At 36.0% G+C, this 17,793-nt stretch overlaps 1 protein-coding gene across 9 annotated transcripts in view; it reads left to right on the top strand.

The window, feature by feature from the left end:
- EVI5 (ecotropic viral integration site 5) overlaps nucleotides 1-17,793 on the top strand; it is a 205,135-nt gene that overhangs the window by 101,126 nt on the left and 86,216 nt on the right. For all 9 annotated transcript variants that reach the window (XM_059138558.1, XM_059138553.1, XM_059138554.1 and 6 more), the window contains one exon: nucleotides 13,864-13,998. In XM_059138558.1, the coding sequence (XP_058994541.1) occupies nucleotides 13,864-13,998 (135 nt within the window). The remainder of the gene's footprint in view (nucleotides 1-13,863; nucleotides 13,999-17,793) is intronic.

Raw genomic sequence — 17,793 nt, 5'->3', positions numbered from 1 at the left:
CATTTTACATTCCCACCAGCAATGTACAAGAGTTCTAATAAATTTCTTTACTTCTCATTAACTCTTGTTATTTTCTGTTTTGGGGGATTTTATATCTTGCTTTTTAGTAATAGCCATCCAGTAATTGGAGGTGATATTTCATTGTGGTACCTAGGAATACATTTAACCAAGAAGATGAAAGACTTGCACTGAAAATATGAAAAAACAGCCTATGTTTATGGATTAGAAGACTTAATATTGTTAAGATATCAGCACTACCCAATATGATCTACAAAATTCTGTCTTTTGCAAAATTCTGGTTTTTGTCCTTATGAAATTCATATGGAATTGCAAGGAGCCCTAAATACCAATCTTAGAAGAACAGAGTTGCAGAACTCACACTCCCAATTTGAAAACTTACTACAATGCTAGAGTAATCAAAACAATATGATACTATTATAAAGATAGACAAACAGATCAGTGGAGTAGAAATTTTGAGAAATAAACCCATATATCTGTGACCAGTTGATTTTTGATGTGGGTGCCAAGACCATTCAATGAAGAAAGAATAATCTCTGACAAATGGTGCTGGGAAAACTGTATATCCTCATGAAAAAGAACTGGGACCCCTACCACATACACCATATACAAAAATTAACTCAAAATGGATCTAAGTAAAGATTTTATAGTTTTAAAATAAAATCAGTGATCTAATTAGAGATTTTACTGTTCTAATATAACTTTTATGGTTTAAAAGTCATATAATGTTTTTAAAACACATATGGATAAATCTTTATGACTTTGGATTTGGCAATGGATTCGTAGATACAGGTTCTTTCACACCAAAAGCATGTACAACAAAAAGGAACCAGTAAATTGGACTTCATAAAAATTAAAACCTTTTGGGCATCGAAGGGCATTATCCAGAAGATGAAAAGGCAACTTACAGAATGGTAGAAAATATTTGTGTATTACATATTTGATAGGAGTTTAGCATCCAGAATATATAAAGAACTCTTAAAAACTCAACAAAAAGACAACACAATTTTAAAATGTGCAAAGGATTGCTGCATTATTTATGGAAACCAAGACATGGAAACAACCTGAGTGTCTAATGATGATGGATAAACACACACACACACACACACACACACACACACACACACACAGGAATATTACTCAGCCACAAAAAGGAGTGAAATTGGTTGTTGCCATTTGCAACAACATGGATGAGCCTTAGCATTTTGCTAAGTGAAATAAATCAGAGAAAAACACCATGTGATCTCACTTTTAGGGAAATCTTAAAACAAACAAAAAACTCTTTGAGAACAGGTTGGTGGTTGCCAGAGATGGGGTGTGGGAGGTGAAATCAGATGAAAAGGAGTCAAAAGGTACATAGTACCAGTTAAAGTCATGGAGATTTAATGTACAGCTTGATGACTGTAGTTACTGTATTGCATATTTAATAAGAGACTAGATCTTAAAAGTTCTCATCACAAGAGAAATTTTGTAAACTTATGGTGATACGTTAAATAGACTTACTGTGGTGATCATTTCACAATATAAACAAATATTGAATCTTTACATTTTATACCTGAAACTAATATATTGTATGTCAGTTGGCCTCAAAAGTTTTTTTTTTTAAATGAAGAAAGGACTTGAATAGCCCTTTCTCCAAAGAGGATATACAAGTGGACAACAGGTACATGAAAAAACACTCAACATCATTAGTTGCCGGGGAAATGCAGACCACAATGAGGTACCAATTCACACTCACTTAGAATAGCAATTTAAAAAAAAAAAAAAAAGGTTGGCAGGGAGATAGATTAGAACCCCTGTACACTGCTGGTGGAAATATAAAATGGTTAGCTGCTGTGGGAATTAGTGGCGCCTCAAAAAGTTAAACATAGAATTATCACAAGATCTGCAATTCATCTTCTGGGTGTGTACCCCCAAAGAGTGGAAAGCTGGTATTCAAACAGGTATGTGTACACATGTTTGTAGCAGCATTATCCACAAAAAAGTGGACATAGCCCAAAAGTGGAAGAATAGATAAATTGTGGTATATGCATACAATGAAATATTCAACCACAAAAAGGATTGAAGTACTTACACATGCTTTACTATGGATGAACCTCCAAAACCTTAAGCTAAGTGAAAGAAGCCAGACACAAAGATCACATATTATATGATTTCATTTATATGAAGTAACCAGAACAGGTAAATCTGTGCAAACAGAGAGCAGATTGGTGTTTGCCAAAAGGTTGGGGTGGGAAAGGGTGAGAAACCGCTTAATGTATAAGAGGTTTTACTTGGGCTGATGGAAATGTTTTAGAATTAGGTAGAATTGGTAGTTACAGAACATTTCGAATATCCTAAATGCCACCTAATTGTTCACTTTAAAATGATTGTTTGAATTTTGCCTCTATAAATTGTTTAAAGAGACTACAGAAATGAAGGAATGAAGGTGTGTATTAGGCTGAAGGAAATAACACATTTAGTTTGAGTGGGAATAAGGGACAATGTATGACATCACAGTGCTGGAATCCATTAGTTAAGGTCAGGGTAGGATCAGAAGCAAGTGAGCTAGCTTTGTATGAAGAACCTGAGAAGAAGCCCTTAGGGCTTCTTTGTATGAAGAACCTGAGAAGAAACCCTTAGGGCTGGGGCTGGGCATGTCTTAATTGTGGTCATGTTGAGATGAATATTGGAAATTAAATAGCATAATAGTTAATGAGGGTGACTCCCTCACAGTGAATTTTCAGGAGTGAAGGATCAAGGTGGTCTGCCTGTAACTGCTGAATACAACATACTAGTTACAATTGGAGAAAAAATGGAAAAGATGGAAAAAAGATGCACTATGCAAACACTAAGCAGAAGGCTGGAGTGTTTGTACTTACATCTCCTAAAGTATATTTCAGAACAAGAAATAGTTCCTAGAATAGAGAGAATCATGATGGTTATAGGGTGAGTTCAGAGATGTAACTATCTTATTTAGGATTGTGTGTGTTTATAAATACATGTCTCCTAACGTGTGTGCTCCTAACAATAGAGGAGTGTGAAGCTGGACTGATAGAACTGAAAGGTGAAATAGACAAATCCACAGTTATGGTTGGAGTCAATCCCTGTCTCAGTAACTGATGAAACAGTAGTTGGAAAATCAATATAGACGTAGAAGACCTGTGCAAGGTTATCAACCAACTTGATCTGCTTGGCAATTTATGCAACATTCTATCTAGTAACAGTAGAATACATATTCTTATCAAGTGCACATAGAACATTTACAAAGATCATATTCTGGTCCATAAAACAAATGTTAACAAATTTAAAGTTATTGAAATCGTACAAAGTGTCTCCTTTGACTCTAAACAGCATTCAGTTAGAAATTAATAATATCTGGAAAGTCCCCCAAATATTAGGAAATTAATGCATTTATATCCATGTATCAAAGAGAAAAATCTCAAAGGAAGTTAGAATATAGTGAATTAAATGAAGACAACATTATCAAAATTTGTAGGATTCACCTAAAGTAGTGAAAAATTTAAAATTTAAAGTAGTGGAAAATTTATAGCATTGAATGCTTATATTAAGAAAGGAAATAAGTCTCAAACCAATATTCTAAGGTTAAGAAACTAGACATGGAAGAGGAAATCCCAACCTAAAGCAGGTAGAATGAATAAGAAATAAAAAGTAAAAATCAGTGAATTTGAAAACAGTACAGAACGAAAATAGAGGGGCGCCTGGGTGGCTCAGTCGGTTAGCTCTCTGCTTTGGTTGCGCTCAGGTCATGATCCAAGGCTCCTGGGATCAAGCCCCACATCAAGCTTCCTGCTCAGCGGGGAATCTGCTTCTCCCTCCCTCTCTGCCCCTCCCCATGTTCATGCTCCCAGTCTCTCTCTCTCAAATAAATAAAATCTAAAAAACAACAGACAAAAATAGAGAAAATCTATGAAACCAAGTGCTGGTTCTTTGAAATCATGAATAAAGTTGTTAAGCTTCTGTCTAGACTGTAAAGGGAGAAGAAACAGTCATCAATGTCAGGGATAACTTCTGACAGATGGAGCCAAGTTGTCTTGTCTCATTTTCTGGAGTTCTTCAGGGTGTTATATTTCCTATAAATTAGATTGAGTTTAAAAATGTTAACATCTAGTGATGGATAATGTTGTGAATTTTATTTTGCTTTAAATTAGAAAGCACATAACATAAGTTGTTCCTGCTGTAGTAATACTGAGTTTGATTACCATGCTGAGTTTGGTTACTACAGCCTCTCTGCCTTGTAAAAATAAGGTTTTTTCTATGCAACTATTAAGTAATCTTTTGGGGAATACTTCTGTATCAAATAGATACTATTCAGTTTTTACTTAATGGTTTTAGCATCCACTGACTGGGTTTCCAGAATGGTGATTTTCATGTTTTCTCATTTTTTCCTACACATACTAGCTAATGTTTCTCTATAAAGAGACCTCTCTCTTTTTTCCTCTTTAAATCTCTTATACTTATGGACTCCCATATCACTCCAGATTCATAGACTTGTGTTTGTTCAATGTTTCATATGATTTTTAATTATTTTTAATGCTGTTGTTGTATAGTTATATGCCATACTTACTTCACAATAATATACAACTTTTGAGCAGCAGTTTTTAAAAGATAAATTTTTATTTTTAATTAATTTTGATTATTGATGTTCTTTAAAAGGCATTTCCTTCTCTCTCTTTTTTTTTTTTCTTTAAATATTATTTTAGATGTGGCTGGGTGGCTTAGTTGGTTAAACATCTGCCTTCAGCTCAGGTCATGATCTCGGTGTCCTGGGATCAAGCCCCACGAGGGACTCCCGGCTTGGCGCAGAGCCTGCTTCTCTCTCTTCTCTCCACTTGTGCTCTCTCTTGCTATCTCTGTCTCTGACTCTGTCTCTCTTTCTCTCTCAAATAAATAAAATCTTTTTAAAAAAAAATTAGAGAAAGCGCACATATACGCAAGTGGGGAAGTGGGGGAGTAGCAGATTGGGAGGGAGAGGATGGGGGAAGCCCACTCTGCACTGAGGTAGAACCTGACTTGGGGCTCAATATCACAACCCCAAGATCATGACCTGAGCCAGAACCAAGAGTTGGACACTCAACTGACTGAGCTGCACAGGCACCCCTAAAAAAGCATTTCTGCAGTTGCAAGTAATGATTGTGTTTGACAGGTCATTTTCATTTTATGCTGACCCTGATAGCTCAAGCCTGATATTGTTGGTTTTTGAAAATGATCTAGTGAATTTATTAGAAAATTTAGTATTTAGTACACTAAATAAAATTTAATACTTAGTATTTAGTAGTAGTATGTTAAATATTAGATATTAAACTAGCCATAAGATAAAACCAAGCATTAAGATTAAACGGTTCCTTTAAGTATTTGTTTTACGTGTTCCGTGCAGTGCACAGAAGTAGAAATGATCCAATGATACTTCATACAGTTACATGTTTGACTCTGGACCTTTTGAGTGTGGTAGGACATGAATAGATTTTTAGACAAAATTTCCTGGTAACCAAGTGTCATTTAGTCTTGCTTGATCTATGTAAGTTTTTTGCCCTATACATGAGTGCTTATCATTTAGGTAATTCTGAATAAGCAGTTTTGTCCAACAGTTTGTTGGCTACGATTAAGCATAAACAAGAATTTTAACAGTTAAAACTGCTGAATGCTAAAATGATTGACTTTTGAAGTTCTTGGGACCATTGTAATTTTTTAAAAAATTCAGGGGAGGCTAGAAAAGGTTTCTTCTGACATTCCTTCCTTTTCCTATAATTCCAGAAGAAAACAGGAAAGAATTATGTGATACTTTTAAGAACCAAGGATTTGGGGCACCTGGGTGGCTCAGTTAAGTGTCTGCCTTCAGCTCAGACCATGATCCTCAGGATCTTGGGATTGAGCCCCATGTTGGGCTTCCTGGTAGTGGGGAGTCTGCTTCTCCCTTTGCCCCTTGCTGCTGCTTGTGCTTGCTTGCTGGCTCGCTCTCTCTCAAATAAATAAATAAAATCTTAAAAAACAAAACAAAACCAAGGATTTGATATGAGAAATAAAAACTAATCTTATTTAAAATGAACACACAAGTGGTGCCCGGGTGGCTCAGTGGGTTAAGCCTCTGCCTTCAACTCAGGTCATGATCTCAGGGTCCTGGAATCGAGCCCCGCATTGGGCTTTCTGCTCAGGGGGGGAGCCTGCTTCTCCTGCCACCCCCGCTGCCTGCCTCTCTGCCTACTTGGGATCTCTGTCTGTCAAATAAAATCTTTAAAAATAATAATAAAAGAAAAGAAAATGAACACAAATAAAGGTTAATAAACTAAAAACCAGTTTTTCAGTGGAAGTTGTGAAATCTAGATAATTTATTTTAGAAAAAGTGTTTATTCAGCAGCATTGGGAATTACCCCACACCTGATTTACCTAGTGGGTTTACTTGTCTTTATGAATATGGGAGTTAATGTTTAACATATCTTCCTGCATTCTAAACCTTTAGCTCTACCTCGGTGACATTTCAAAAAAAAAAAAAAAAAGCCATTTAATTTGTAACTACTGGTAAGTTTACCTAAGTCTTTCTAAAAATTCAAATAAAGTAATTACTTTACACATTTTATAAAGTCTTAACAGTGTTCATCAGTATGTCTATAAATCTGGACGGAAGTTTTCTTTCAAAACTAATTTTGATATTAGTCTAAAATTAAATGTTTTATATTCATATGTAGTCATCTTTTCTTATCCACTTAAATAATAAATGAGCCTTCACTTTAATGGAAGTATTATTTTAACATTTTATTCAGCATTAAAAAAAAAATCTTGCAGAGACAAACTTCTGCCTTAAAGGATGTATGTGTTTTCTAAGATGTTGGGAACAAATCATTTTAGAAGGATATACCAATTTTTCAAAAATAGTACATCCATATTGCTTGAATTTTTTAAAAAATAGCTATTTGGAGCATGTGGTTCAGAGGATTAGAGACATCTTTTTGGGGTCATATGCTGAAGGTGAGAGCAAGATATATATTTTTTTAATTGAAGTACAGTTGACATTAAGTTAACTTCAGATGTACAACAATGACTCAGTAATTCTGTACATTACAAAATGCTCATCACAATAAGTGTATTACAATGTTATTGACTATATTCCTTATGCTGTGCTTTTCATCCCGTGACTGACTTATTTTAATACTGGGAGTGTGTACTGCTTAATCCCCTTTACCTAATTCACACAGCCCTCCTCTCCCCCCACCTTTGGCAAACACTCCTATTTATGAGTCCGTTTCTCTCTTTGTTGTTACTGCTGTTGTAAGATACAATTTTTTACTTAATTTTTTTCTGCTATGATTTTGTTTTATGATACAAATTCCTAGTCTGGAGTACTTGCCTTGTATAATAGTTTTTTCAAGTGCTTTATTTTTTAAAATATTTTATTCATTTATTTTTGACAGACAGAGATCACAAGTAGGCAGAGAGGCAGGCGGGGGGTGGGGGAGAAGCTGGCTCCCTGCTAAGCAGAGAGCCTGATGCATGGCTCGATTCCAGGACCCTGGGATCATGACCTGAGTTGAAGGCAGAGGCTTAACCCACAGAGCCACCTAAGCACCCCTTTTAGAATGCTTTAAATAGGGCGCCTGGGTGGCTCAGTGGTTAAGCTGCTGCCTTCGGCTCAGGTCATGATCTCAGGGTCCTGGGATCGAGCCATGCATCAGGCTCTCTGCTCAGCAGGGAGCCTGCTTCCTCCTCTCTCTCTCTCTGCCTGCCTCTCTGCCTACTTGTGATTTCTCTCTGTCAAATAAATAAATAAAAATCTTTAAAAAAAAAAAGAATGCTTTAAATATGACAGTAAATATGTACCATATTTCCATACTATTATAAATTTTATTTATTTTTGAAACAAATTGATTTTATAGGTTATTTTTGCAACATTCAGTTACCCTATGCTTAACATACAGTATAGAGGGATATAATAATAATAGTAATGGAGGGGTGTTGTTATTTAATCAAAGCACAGTTGACATATTAGTTTCAGATGTACAACATAGTGATTCAAAAATTCTATGCATTATGAAATGCCCACTACAGTAAGTGTAGTTATTATCTATCACCATACAAAGTTACTATGATTGACTGTATTCCCTGTACTATTCTTTTAATGTTGTTGATTTTTCCTTCCATTTTTTTGGTGGGGGAGGGACAGAGGGAAAGGGAGAGAGAATCTTAAGGGAGAGAGAATCTTAAGCAGGCTTTATGCCTAGCATGGAGCCTGACATGGACCCTGACATCATGACCTGAGCCAAAATCAAGAGTCAGATGCTTAACTGACTACACCACCCAGACATCCCATATTGTTGTTTTTGAACCAAGAGTTGACTGCTTTATTCAGCAAATATTGCTTGCTCATTTACTATGAAAAGCACAGTTTAGTTCTGACAGTATAGTAGCAAATAAGCCAAACTTTCTGGCATTGCTTGTATATAGATAGATATTTTACAAGTGAATTGCACAGTTAGTTACTTAATTAGAACTGTGATATATACTACAAAAGAGAATATAGAGTTCCATGAAATGTGTGGGTTCCCAAACAGGATGTATAATTATCAGGTTTTGAACTTAGTTACTTAATTTATAATTAAATTCAGGGAATATTTGATATATTTGTGTAGACAGTTCTTTTTCCAGTTGGAATTTTTTTTTACTTCATAATATAAGAAACCTCTCCAAATACAAATTTTTGCTTTTCACTGTATCACTCATATATCCTTCAAATATTGAATGTGATAATTTATTTTTTTGTTTTACTCAAGACACAAGAAAAAAAGATAACTAAGGGTTTTACTATAATTTATCTTACCTTTGTAACTTTTGTAACACCAGAAAAACATATGGAATTGAAAGGCAGAGACTAAAAACAATTTCTATTTCATTGGAGAGGGATTGCTGGTATCATAGAAACGTAAAGAGATTCATTGACTCAAATGAACTTGATGTTAAGTATAGGGAAGTCATTCATTAATTATAGATTTTTGAATAAATTGTTCCTTGTTGGCTTATTAGCCATCATAATTGTAGCAGATTTCATTTGCTAAGTCACATATTTGTCCAGGTTACGAATGTCAATATGAAATAAACTTTTCTAAGAATTTATTATAGGGGCACTGGGTGGCTCAGTAGTTAAGTGTCTGCCTTTGACTCAGGTCGTGATTCCGGGGTCCTGGGATCCCGGAATGCTCAGTGGGGAGCCTGCTTCTTCCTCTCCATCTCCCCTGTGCTTGTGTTCCTTTTCTCACTCTCTCTCTCTCTGTCATAAATAAATAAAATCTTTAAAAAAAAAGAATTTATTGTAAGAATGTTACATGAGATGTTTAGATTATTTTTAGATGCTTAGATTTAAAAAAATTTTTTTTATTTAAATTTTTTTTTTTCCTTTTTATCCATTTGAGAGAGAAAACATGAGAGGGGAGAAGGTCAGAGGGAGAAACAGACTCCCCATGGAGCCAGGAACCTAATGTGGGACTTGATTCTGGGACTCTGGGATTGTGACCTGAGCCAAAGGCAGTCACTCAACAACCAAGCTACCCAAGCACCTAGATGCTTAGATTTTTAATATTATGTCATTAATTCTTAATATATATTAGAACAGTATATTAATTTCTTAAAAATAGTATTTCAATCCTTAAATGGCTTAAAAGTTTAAAAACATGGGCCCTGCAGCCCATACTCCAGTTAACAGAGGTGGTAATTGCTGTATGACTTTGCTAGTTTTTTTTAGTTTTCTTCATAAAAACCAACAAACAAAGCACCCTGTCTTATAAATAACACTTTCTTTTTTCCTGTGTAAAATTAAAAAAAAAAAAAAAAGAAACGGGTATAGTCCACAGTAATTTTTTTAAATTATTTTTTATTTATTTTCAGCATAACAGTATTCATTATTTTTGCACCACACCCAGTGCTCCATGCAGTCCGTGCCCTCTATAATACCCACCACCTGGTACCCCGACCTCCCACCCCCAACCCCTTCAAAACCCTCAGATTGTTTTTCAGAGTCCATAGTCTCTCATGATTCACCTTCCCTTCCAATTTCCCCCAACTCCCTTCTCCTCTCTATCTCCCCATGTCACAGTAGCATTTTTTAACATTGTCGCTTGATGCCAATTCTTCAGTCACAGGTTATGTGTACTTAGAAGTTACTTAACTTCTATGTGCCAGGCATTACCCTAGGGTACCAACTCCCTTAAGTCTTAACAACCCTCTATAATACACAGGACAAACTATAGCACAAAGAAGTTAAGTAACTTCTAAGTACACATAACCTGTGACTGAAGAATTGGCATCAAGCGACAATGTTAAAAAATGCTACTGTGACATGGGGAGATAGAGAGGAGAGGGATTAATAAATGGTATGCCTAATATCAGGATTAGTATTAACATTATTCTATTATTATTCTACCAGCTTGCTTGGCAAATGTCATAGGCTGCTTGTAGTAAGAGCTAAAACGTAGCAAAATTTTCAGTAGACTAAACATTTGACAGAAGTATCACTTTACTATTTAGATACTTAAAAAATTTGAACCAAGAAAAAAAAATTTGAACCAAGAAAATTGGAAATGGTAGAAATAATGACCAAAACCAGATTCAATTGCAGAAGCTCTAATGGGTCATATTTGAAATGGACCAAAACCTAGACAAAAATAAAACTTCTAGGGACGCCTGGGTGGCTCAGTTGGTTAAGCAGCTGCCTTCGGCTCAGGTCATGATCCCAGCGTCCTGGGATCGAGTCCCACATCGGGCTCCTTGCTCGGCAGGGAGCCTGCTTCTCCCTCTGCCTCTAGCCTGCCACTCTGTCTGCCTGTGCTTGCACTCTGTATCTCTCTCTCTCTCTAACAAATAAATAAATAAAAAAAAACAAAAAAAAAAAAAAACAAAAAAAAAAACTTCTAAATCACTCAATTTAATCTTATTTGTAAAATTAATCGTACACTAGTCAGGATTCTTCAGAGACACAGAAGCAGTAGAGGAGACACACACATATGCACAAACACACAAAGAGTTTTATTGAGAGTACATGGCCCATACCATTACGAAGGCTAAGAAATCCCATGCCTGCCACCTGCTTTCTGGAGACCTGGGAAAGCCAGTGGCACAATTCTAGTTACAGTTCAAAGGCCTAAGAACCAAGGAAGGTGATGGTATAAATTCCGGTCCAAGGGTAGGAGAAGACTCATGTCCCAGCTCAGGCAGGCGGGCAGGAAGTAAAGCATTCCCATGGGGCACAAATAAATATCTTCATGTTTTTTAGCCAATTCAGAGAGGTCTCTCTACATCTGTGGATTTCTTTGTCATCACTTTTCCCTTCCTCCACATTAAACCAAGGCATATCTGGCATTTCCAGTTCACTCACAATGACCACCTTCTGGTCCATGTTTCAGCCAACCAAACAAATGCTAGAACCTTCTCTAACTCCCTAAGTTACAACACTAATGCAGAATCTCTGCATAGTGAGCCTATATGCTTATTAAGAACTGATTCCCATGAAAGTACTTTTGTCCAGTAAAAATGCACATGAATATAATTGAACAGGGCTCATTGCCATTTAGAAAATTGATAATTGGATGAAACTGACTTAGTAGAGTTAGATTCATTCTGAATATTTAATGTATGCCCTCTATGCCTATGCTTATAGACTATATTAGATAGTAGATGAAATCACATAGGATGAATCTACAAAATACAAAAACTGAAGATTGACGGAAAGCACAATATTGAAACCCTGGGAACTGATAGACACATAAACATGTACATATAGTCATACATACCTATGTCAAGTAGTAGAATTGGCAGAGACATCATAGAAGATAGGTAGTAGAACTATGGAGGAGTAGCACCTCAAAATCTAAGTAAAAGTTTTAAGGGTGGTCAGTTGTGTTAATTTCCATAGACTGTCTAGTATAGTAAAGTAAGTAATATAGTAATATAGAATTAATATAGTTTTATTAATTAAATATTTAATTAATATATTATTACTATAGTAATATATATAGTAAGAGCTGAATAAAAGGGCTTATTTACCATTGAGTTTTTATGTCATTACTACATATTGATGTTGTTAGTGATGAGAACAGTTTCAGTACAGTTGAGAACTAAAGTTAGTTTACAGTGGATTGAGGAACAAACCTCCACTCAGTGGGAAGTATGAAAGGAGAAATAACATGTGTAAACTATGGAATTTAGAATTTATCCCTTGAATAATAGAGGGCAATTAGAGGTTTTGTAAATTTTCTTGGTAAAAATGTGTTTCCAATATTAGTACTGTTTTTGAGGGGTTTGGGGGGTGCTTGGTTATATCAACTGATTTATACCAGATCCTGTGATTCCATTCTCATATGGGCTGCCTGGGCTTGGTGTTTTCCCGGGGATCCCCCCTGATATAGGATCTTGGCAAAAAAGCACGGACTACAGGTGTCAGGCTTTACACTAGGGCAAAAAATTCTAGTATTACTCATAAAATAACCATGATCTCATTAAACAAAAATTATGATGTCATTCCAAAAGAGAGAGTGCCTTTTCCCTATTTAGTAAGGTAAGTATTTACTAAAGTGATATACATGTTGTAGATGTACTCCTTGTATAGAAATACTGTTTTAATAGTACCAGAAAATTCCTAGGAGAAACAATGTGTAATACATTGAATCAAAAAGTCCTCATCTTTAAAATAAGTAAACTACTCATTTAAAAAATCATCTTTTTGGGTAGCTGGGAAAAGGGAGTATCATATTTTAATTAAACATTTAACAGTTTTTAAATAAAGTTTTATTTTGACATCAGTCTTACTCCTAATGTATTAAAGAGTGAGAGGAACTATTCTTTACTCAATCTAGTTTAATAGGAGATGACTCTCTGTGACTATTTTGGAATTTTGAGTTGTTTCTTTTCTTTACTGTGTAAATTAAATGTGAACTGATAGTTTCTTTTAGGAAGTCTTACATAATGATGAATTGATCTCTTTTTGCTTTTTTTTTGGAACAGCTTTTTATAGAAACTAGTTTAGAAAGGGATTTCTTAAGTGGCTGCCTTGGTATTCATATTAAAAAGCAGGAAAGGAAATGGAAAGGTTTCATGCTTCCGTGTTTAATTTCTTTGTACGGCATCTTCTTAATCTCTGTTTCCAGCAGTGATTTTCATGCATATCTTTGAAGAGCTCTACATTCTAAGAGTAAAGACATATTTATTCTGTTGGGATTTAGGATGGTTCACGTTATTGTAGATGCCTTATTTTTATTTAAACATTTTTATTTGAAAATAGATTTTTCAGTAAATATGTATTTTAAAATACTGTGTTAAAAGGAGTAATAATTACAGACAAAATTAGTATTCTTAAACTCAATGTGTGTAAAATATTATTTTGACCTGTAATCAATATAAATATTGTTGAGATATTTTGCCTTTTTATTTCATATGAAGTCTTCAAAGTTCAGTTTATATTTACAATTACATCCTTTTTCATTTGCACTAGCAACATTTCAAGTGCTGGGTAGCCACATGTGGCTAAATGGCTACACTGTTGTCCAGGGTATGTCTGTATAGTCGGAAAAATTCTTAGTATCTGGATGGATGGACAGATCAGAGGGGATTTTATCTTCCATGAATTGGATTTGATTTCTATAATAACCAGTTACCAACATCGAATAATGTGTGGCATCAGTAGATACCAAACCTGGACTTTTTTATTCCTTGGAAAGTTATTTGGAGTAGATAAGCTAGAAACTGTGGGTAGTTGGAACTTTTACATTTGGTTGCTCATAATAACTGTATTGTGTAACTGCATTTATTTATATTATATGTACATGTTCCTATTGCTACAAAATTTCATTATATGTCTGTAACTTATAGCATAAATGCAATTCCAACTACAATGAAGATTTTGTGCTGCAACTGGAGAAGGAATTGGTCCAAGCCCGTCTGAGTGAAGCTGAGTCTCAGTGTGCACTAAAGGAGATGCAGGATAAAGTCCTGGATATAGAGAAGGTGAGAACAACATAAATACCGTCACTCCCAAATTAGAAGGGACATGTGATGTACTTATTAAACAGTTAAATTGGACTTGGTATTTTTATGCATTGGAAACCTTATAACTAACTAAGAGAGGAAAGGAGAAAGAAAATAAGATTCTTAATTATTTGTTGTTGCTATATAACTCAAAGCCCCTTTTTTAAGGGTAAGAGAAAAAAAAAGGAGTAGAGCCCTTTTAAAGGAAGATAACTAGGGTAATTTGATATGAATAATATTTAATTATTGAAGAAGAGAAACTTAAGGTATACATAATAACGGTTGTCTTCAAATATTATACCTTCATCTGCAAGAGGTAGGATATGACTAATACATAAACATTTCAGAAAAAAATCTCATCTGAGTGTTACTGTTAAAATTTTCCAAGCTGGAAGGAGTCAAGATGGCGGAGAAGTAGCAGGCTGAGACTACATCAGGTAGCAGGAGATCAGCTAGATAGCTTATCAAACCATTGCAAACACCTACAAATCCAACAGGAGATCTAAGAGAAGAACAGCAATTCTCGAAACAGAAAATCAACCACTTTCTGAAAGGTAGGACCGGCGGAGAAGTGAATCCAAAGCGACAGGAAGATAGACTGTGGGGGGAGGGGCCAGATCCCTGCAAACGGCAGAGCAACGGAGCACAAAATCAAGACTTTTAAAAGTCTGCTCCACTGAGGGACATCACTCCAGAGGCTAAACCGGGGGGAAGCCCATTAAGGGTCAGCTTGGCCCCAGGTCCCGCAGGATCACAGAAGGATCGGGGGTATCTGAGTGTTGTAGAGCTCACAGGTATTGAAGTGGGGAAGTCGGCCTCAGAGACAGAGCCAAGGAGTGAGCTCTCAGCTCGGGGTTACCTTGAACTGGTCGCAGGCTGGGTGAGCTCGGAGCGCAGCCAGAGGCCAAGGAGATGGGAGTGATTGGGCACTTTTCTCTGAGGACACACTGAAGAGTGGGGCCCGGAGCTCTCGGCTCCTCTGGGCTGGAGACGGGGAGGCTGCCATTTTCATTCCAGTTCTCCAGAACTCTACGGAAAGCGCTCAGGGAACAAAAGCTCCCGAAAGCAAACCCGAGCTGATTACTCAGCCCCGCCCCTGCTAAGGGCGGTACAATTCCGCCTGGGGCAAAGACACTTGAGAATCACTACAACAGGCTCCTCCCCCAGAAGATCAACAAGAAATCCAGCCAATACCAAGTTCATTTACCAAGGAGAGCAACGGAATTCCAGAGGAGAAGAAAGCAAAGCACAGAACTCATGGCTTTCTCCCCATGATTCTTTAGTCTTGAGGTTAATTTAATTTTTTCTTAATTTAAATTTTTTCTTCTGCTAAATTTTTTTTAACTTTTACCCTTTTCTTTTTTAACGTTTTTTTAGCTAATTTACCTTATATATATATATATTTTTCTTTTTCATATTTTTTCTTTATTTGTTTTCTTTTTTTAATATTTTTTTTCTTTCTGAATTTCTTCTTTCCCTTCTCCCCCGCACGATTTGGGTCTCTTCTGATTTGGTTAAAGCGCATTTTCCTGGGGTCTTTGCCACCCTTCTAGTATTTTATTTGCTCCTTCATATACTCTTATCTGGACAAAATGACAAGGTGGAAAAACTCACCACAAAAAAAAGAACAAGGGGCAGTACCAAAGGCTAGGGACTTAATCAATACAGACATTGGTAATATGTCAGATCTAGAGTTCAGAATGAAGATTCTCAAGGTTCTAGCTGGGCATGAAAACGGCATGAAAGATATTAAAGAAACCCTCTCTAGAGAGATAAAAGCCCTTTCTGGAGAAATAAAAGTTAAAATCTAACCAAGTTGAAATCAAAAAAGCTATTAATGAGGTGTAATAAAAAATGGAGGCTCTTACTGCTAGGATAAATGAGGCAGAAGAAAGAATTAATGATATAGAAGACCAAATGACAGAGAATAAAGAAGCTGAGCAAAAGAGGGACAAACAGCTACTGGCCCACGAGGGGAGAATTTGAGAGATAAGTGACATCATAAGACGAAACAACATTAGAATAATTGGGATACCAGAAGAAGAAGAAAGAGAGAGGGGAGTAGAAGGTATATTGGAGAGAATTACTGTAGAGAATTTCCCTAATTTGGCAAAGGGAACAAGCATCAAAATCCAGGAGGTACAGAGAATACCTCTCAAAATAAACAAGAATAGGTCCACACCCCATCACCTAATAGTAAAATTACAAGTTGTGGTGACAAAGAGAAAATCCTCAAACCAGCCCGGGAAAGAAGTCTGTAACATACAATGGTAAAAATATAGATTGGCAGCAGACTTATCCAGAGACCTGGCAGGCTAGAAAGAACTGGCATGATATATTCAGAGCACTAAACGAGAAAAGCATGCAGCCAAGAATACTATATCCAGCTAGGCTATCATTGAAAATAGAAGGAGAGATAAAAAGCTTCCAGGACAAACAAAAACTGAAAGAATTTGCAAACACCAAACCAGCTCTACAGGAAATATTGAAAGGGGTCCTCTAAGCAAAGAGAGAGCCTAAAAGTAGTAGATCAGAAAGGAACATAGACAATAAACAATAACAGTCACCTTACAGGCAATACAATGGCACTAAATTCATATCTCTCAGTAGTTACCCTGAATGTTAATGGGCTAAATGCCCCAGTCAAAAGACACAGGGTATCAGAATGGATAAAAAAACAAAACCCATCAATATGCTGCCTACAAGAAACTCCTTTTAGACCCGAAGACACCTCCAAATTTAAAGTGAGGGGGTGGAAAAAAATGTACTATGCTGATGGACATCAGAAGAAAGCTGGGGTGGCAATTCTTATATCAGATCAATTAGATTTTAAGCCAAAGACTATAATAAGAGATGAGGAAGGACACTATATCATACCCAAAGGGTCTGTCCAACAAGAAGATCTAACAATTTTAAATATCTATGCCCCTAATGTGGGAGCAGCCAACTATATAAGCCAACTAATAACAAAATCAAAGAAACACATCAACAATAATACAATAATAGTAGGGGACTTTAACACTCCCCTCACTGAAATGGGCAGATCATCCAAGCAAAAGATCAACAAGGAAATAAATGCCTTAAATGACACACTGGACCAGATGGACATCACAGATATATTCAGATCATTCCATCCCAAAGCAACGGAATACACATTCTTCTCTAGTGCACATGGAACATTCTCCAGAGTAGATCACATTCTGGGTCATAAATCAGATCTCAGCCAGTATCAAAAGATTGGGATCATTCCCTGCATATTTTCAGACCACATTTTCTGAAGCTAGAACTCAATCACGAGGAAATTTGGAAAGAACCCAAATACATGGAGACTAAACAGCATCCTTCTAAAGAATGAATGGGTCAATCAAGAAAAAAAAGAAGAATTGAAAAAATTCATGGAAACAAATGATAATGTAAACACAATGGTTCAAAATCTGTGGGACACAGCAAAGGCAGTCCTGAGATGAAAATATATAGCAATACAAGCCTTTCTCAAGAAACAAGAAAGGTCTCAGGTACACAACCTAACCCTACACCTAAAGGAGCTGGAGAAAGAACAACAAAGGAAGCATAAACCCAGTAGGAGAAGAGAAATAATAAAGATCAGAGCAGAAATCAATGAAATAGAAACAAACAAACAAACAAAAAAACCCAATAGAACAAATCAACGAAACTAGGAGCTGGTTCTTTGAAAGAATTAGTAAGATTGATAAACCCCTGGCCAGGCTGATCAAAAAGAAAAGAGAAAGGATCCAAATAAATAAAATCATGAAT

The sequence above is a fragment of the Mustela lutreola genome, chromosome 10, assembly GCF_030435805.1.
Source record: "Mustela lutreola isolate mMusLut2 chromosome 10, mMusLut2.pri, whole genome shotgun sequence".
In the NCBI taxonomy this organism is placed as follows: Eukaryota; Metazoa; Chordata; class Mammalia; order Carnivora; family Mustelidae; genus Mustela; species Mustela lutreola.
This window is presented reverse-complemented; position numbering and strand designations above follow the sequence as displayed.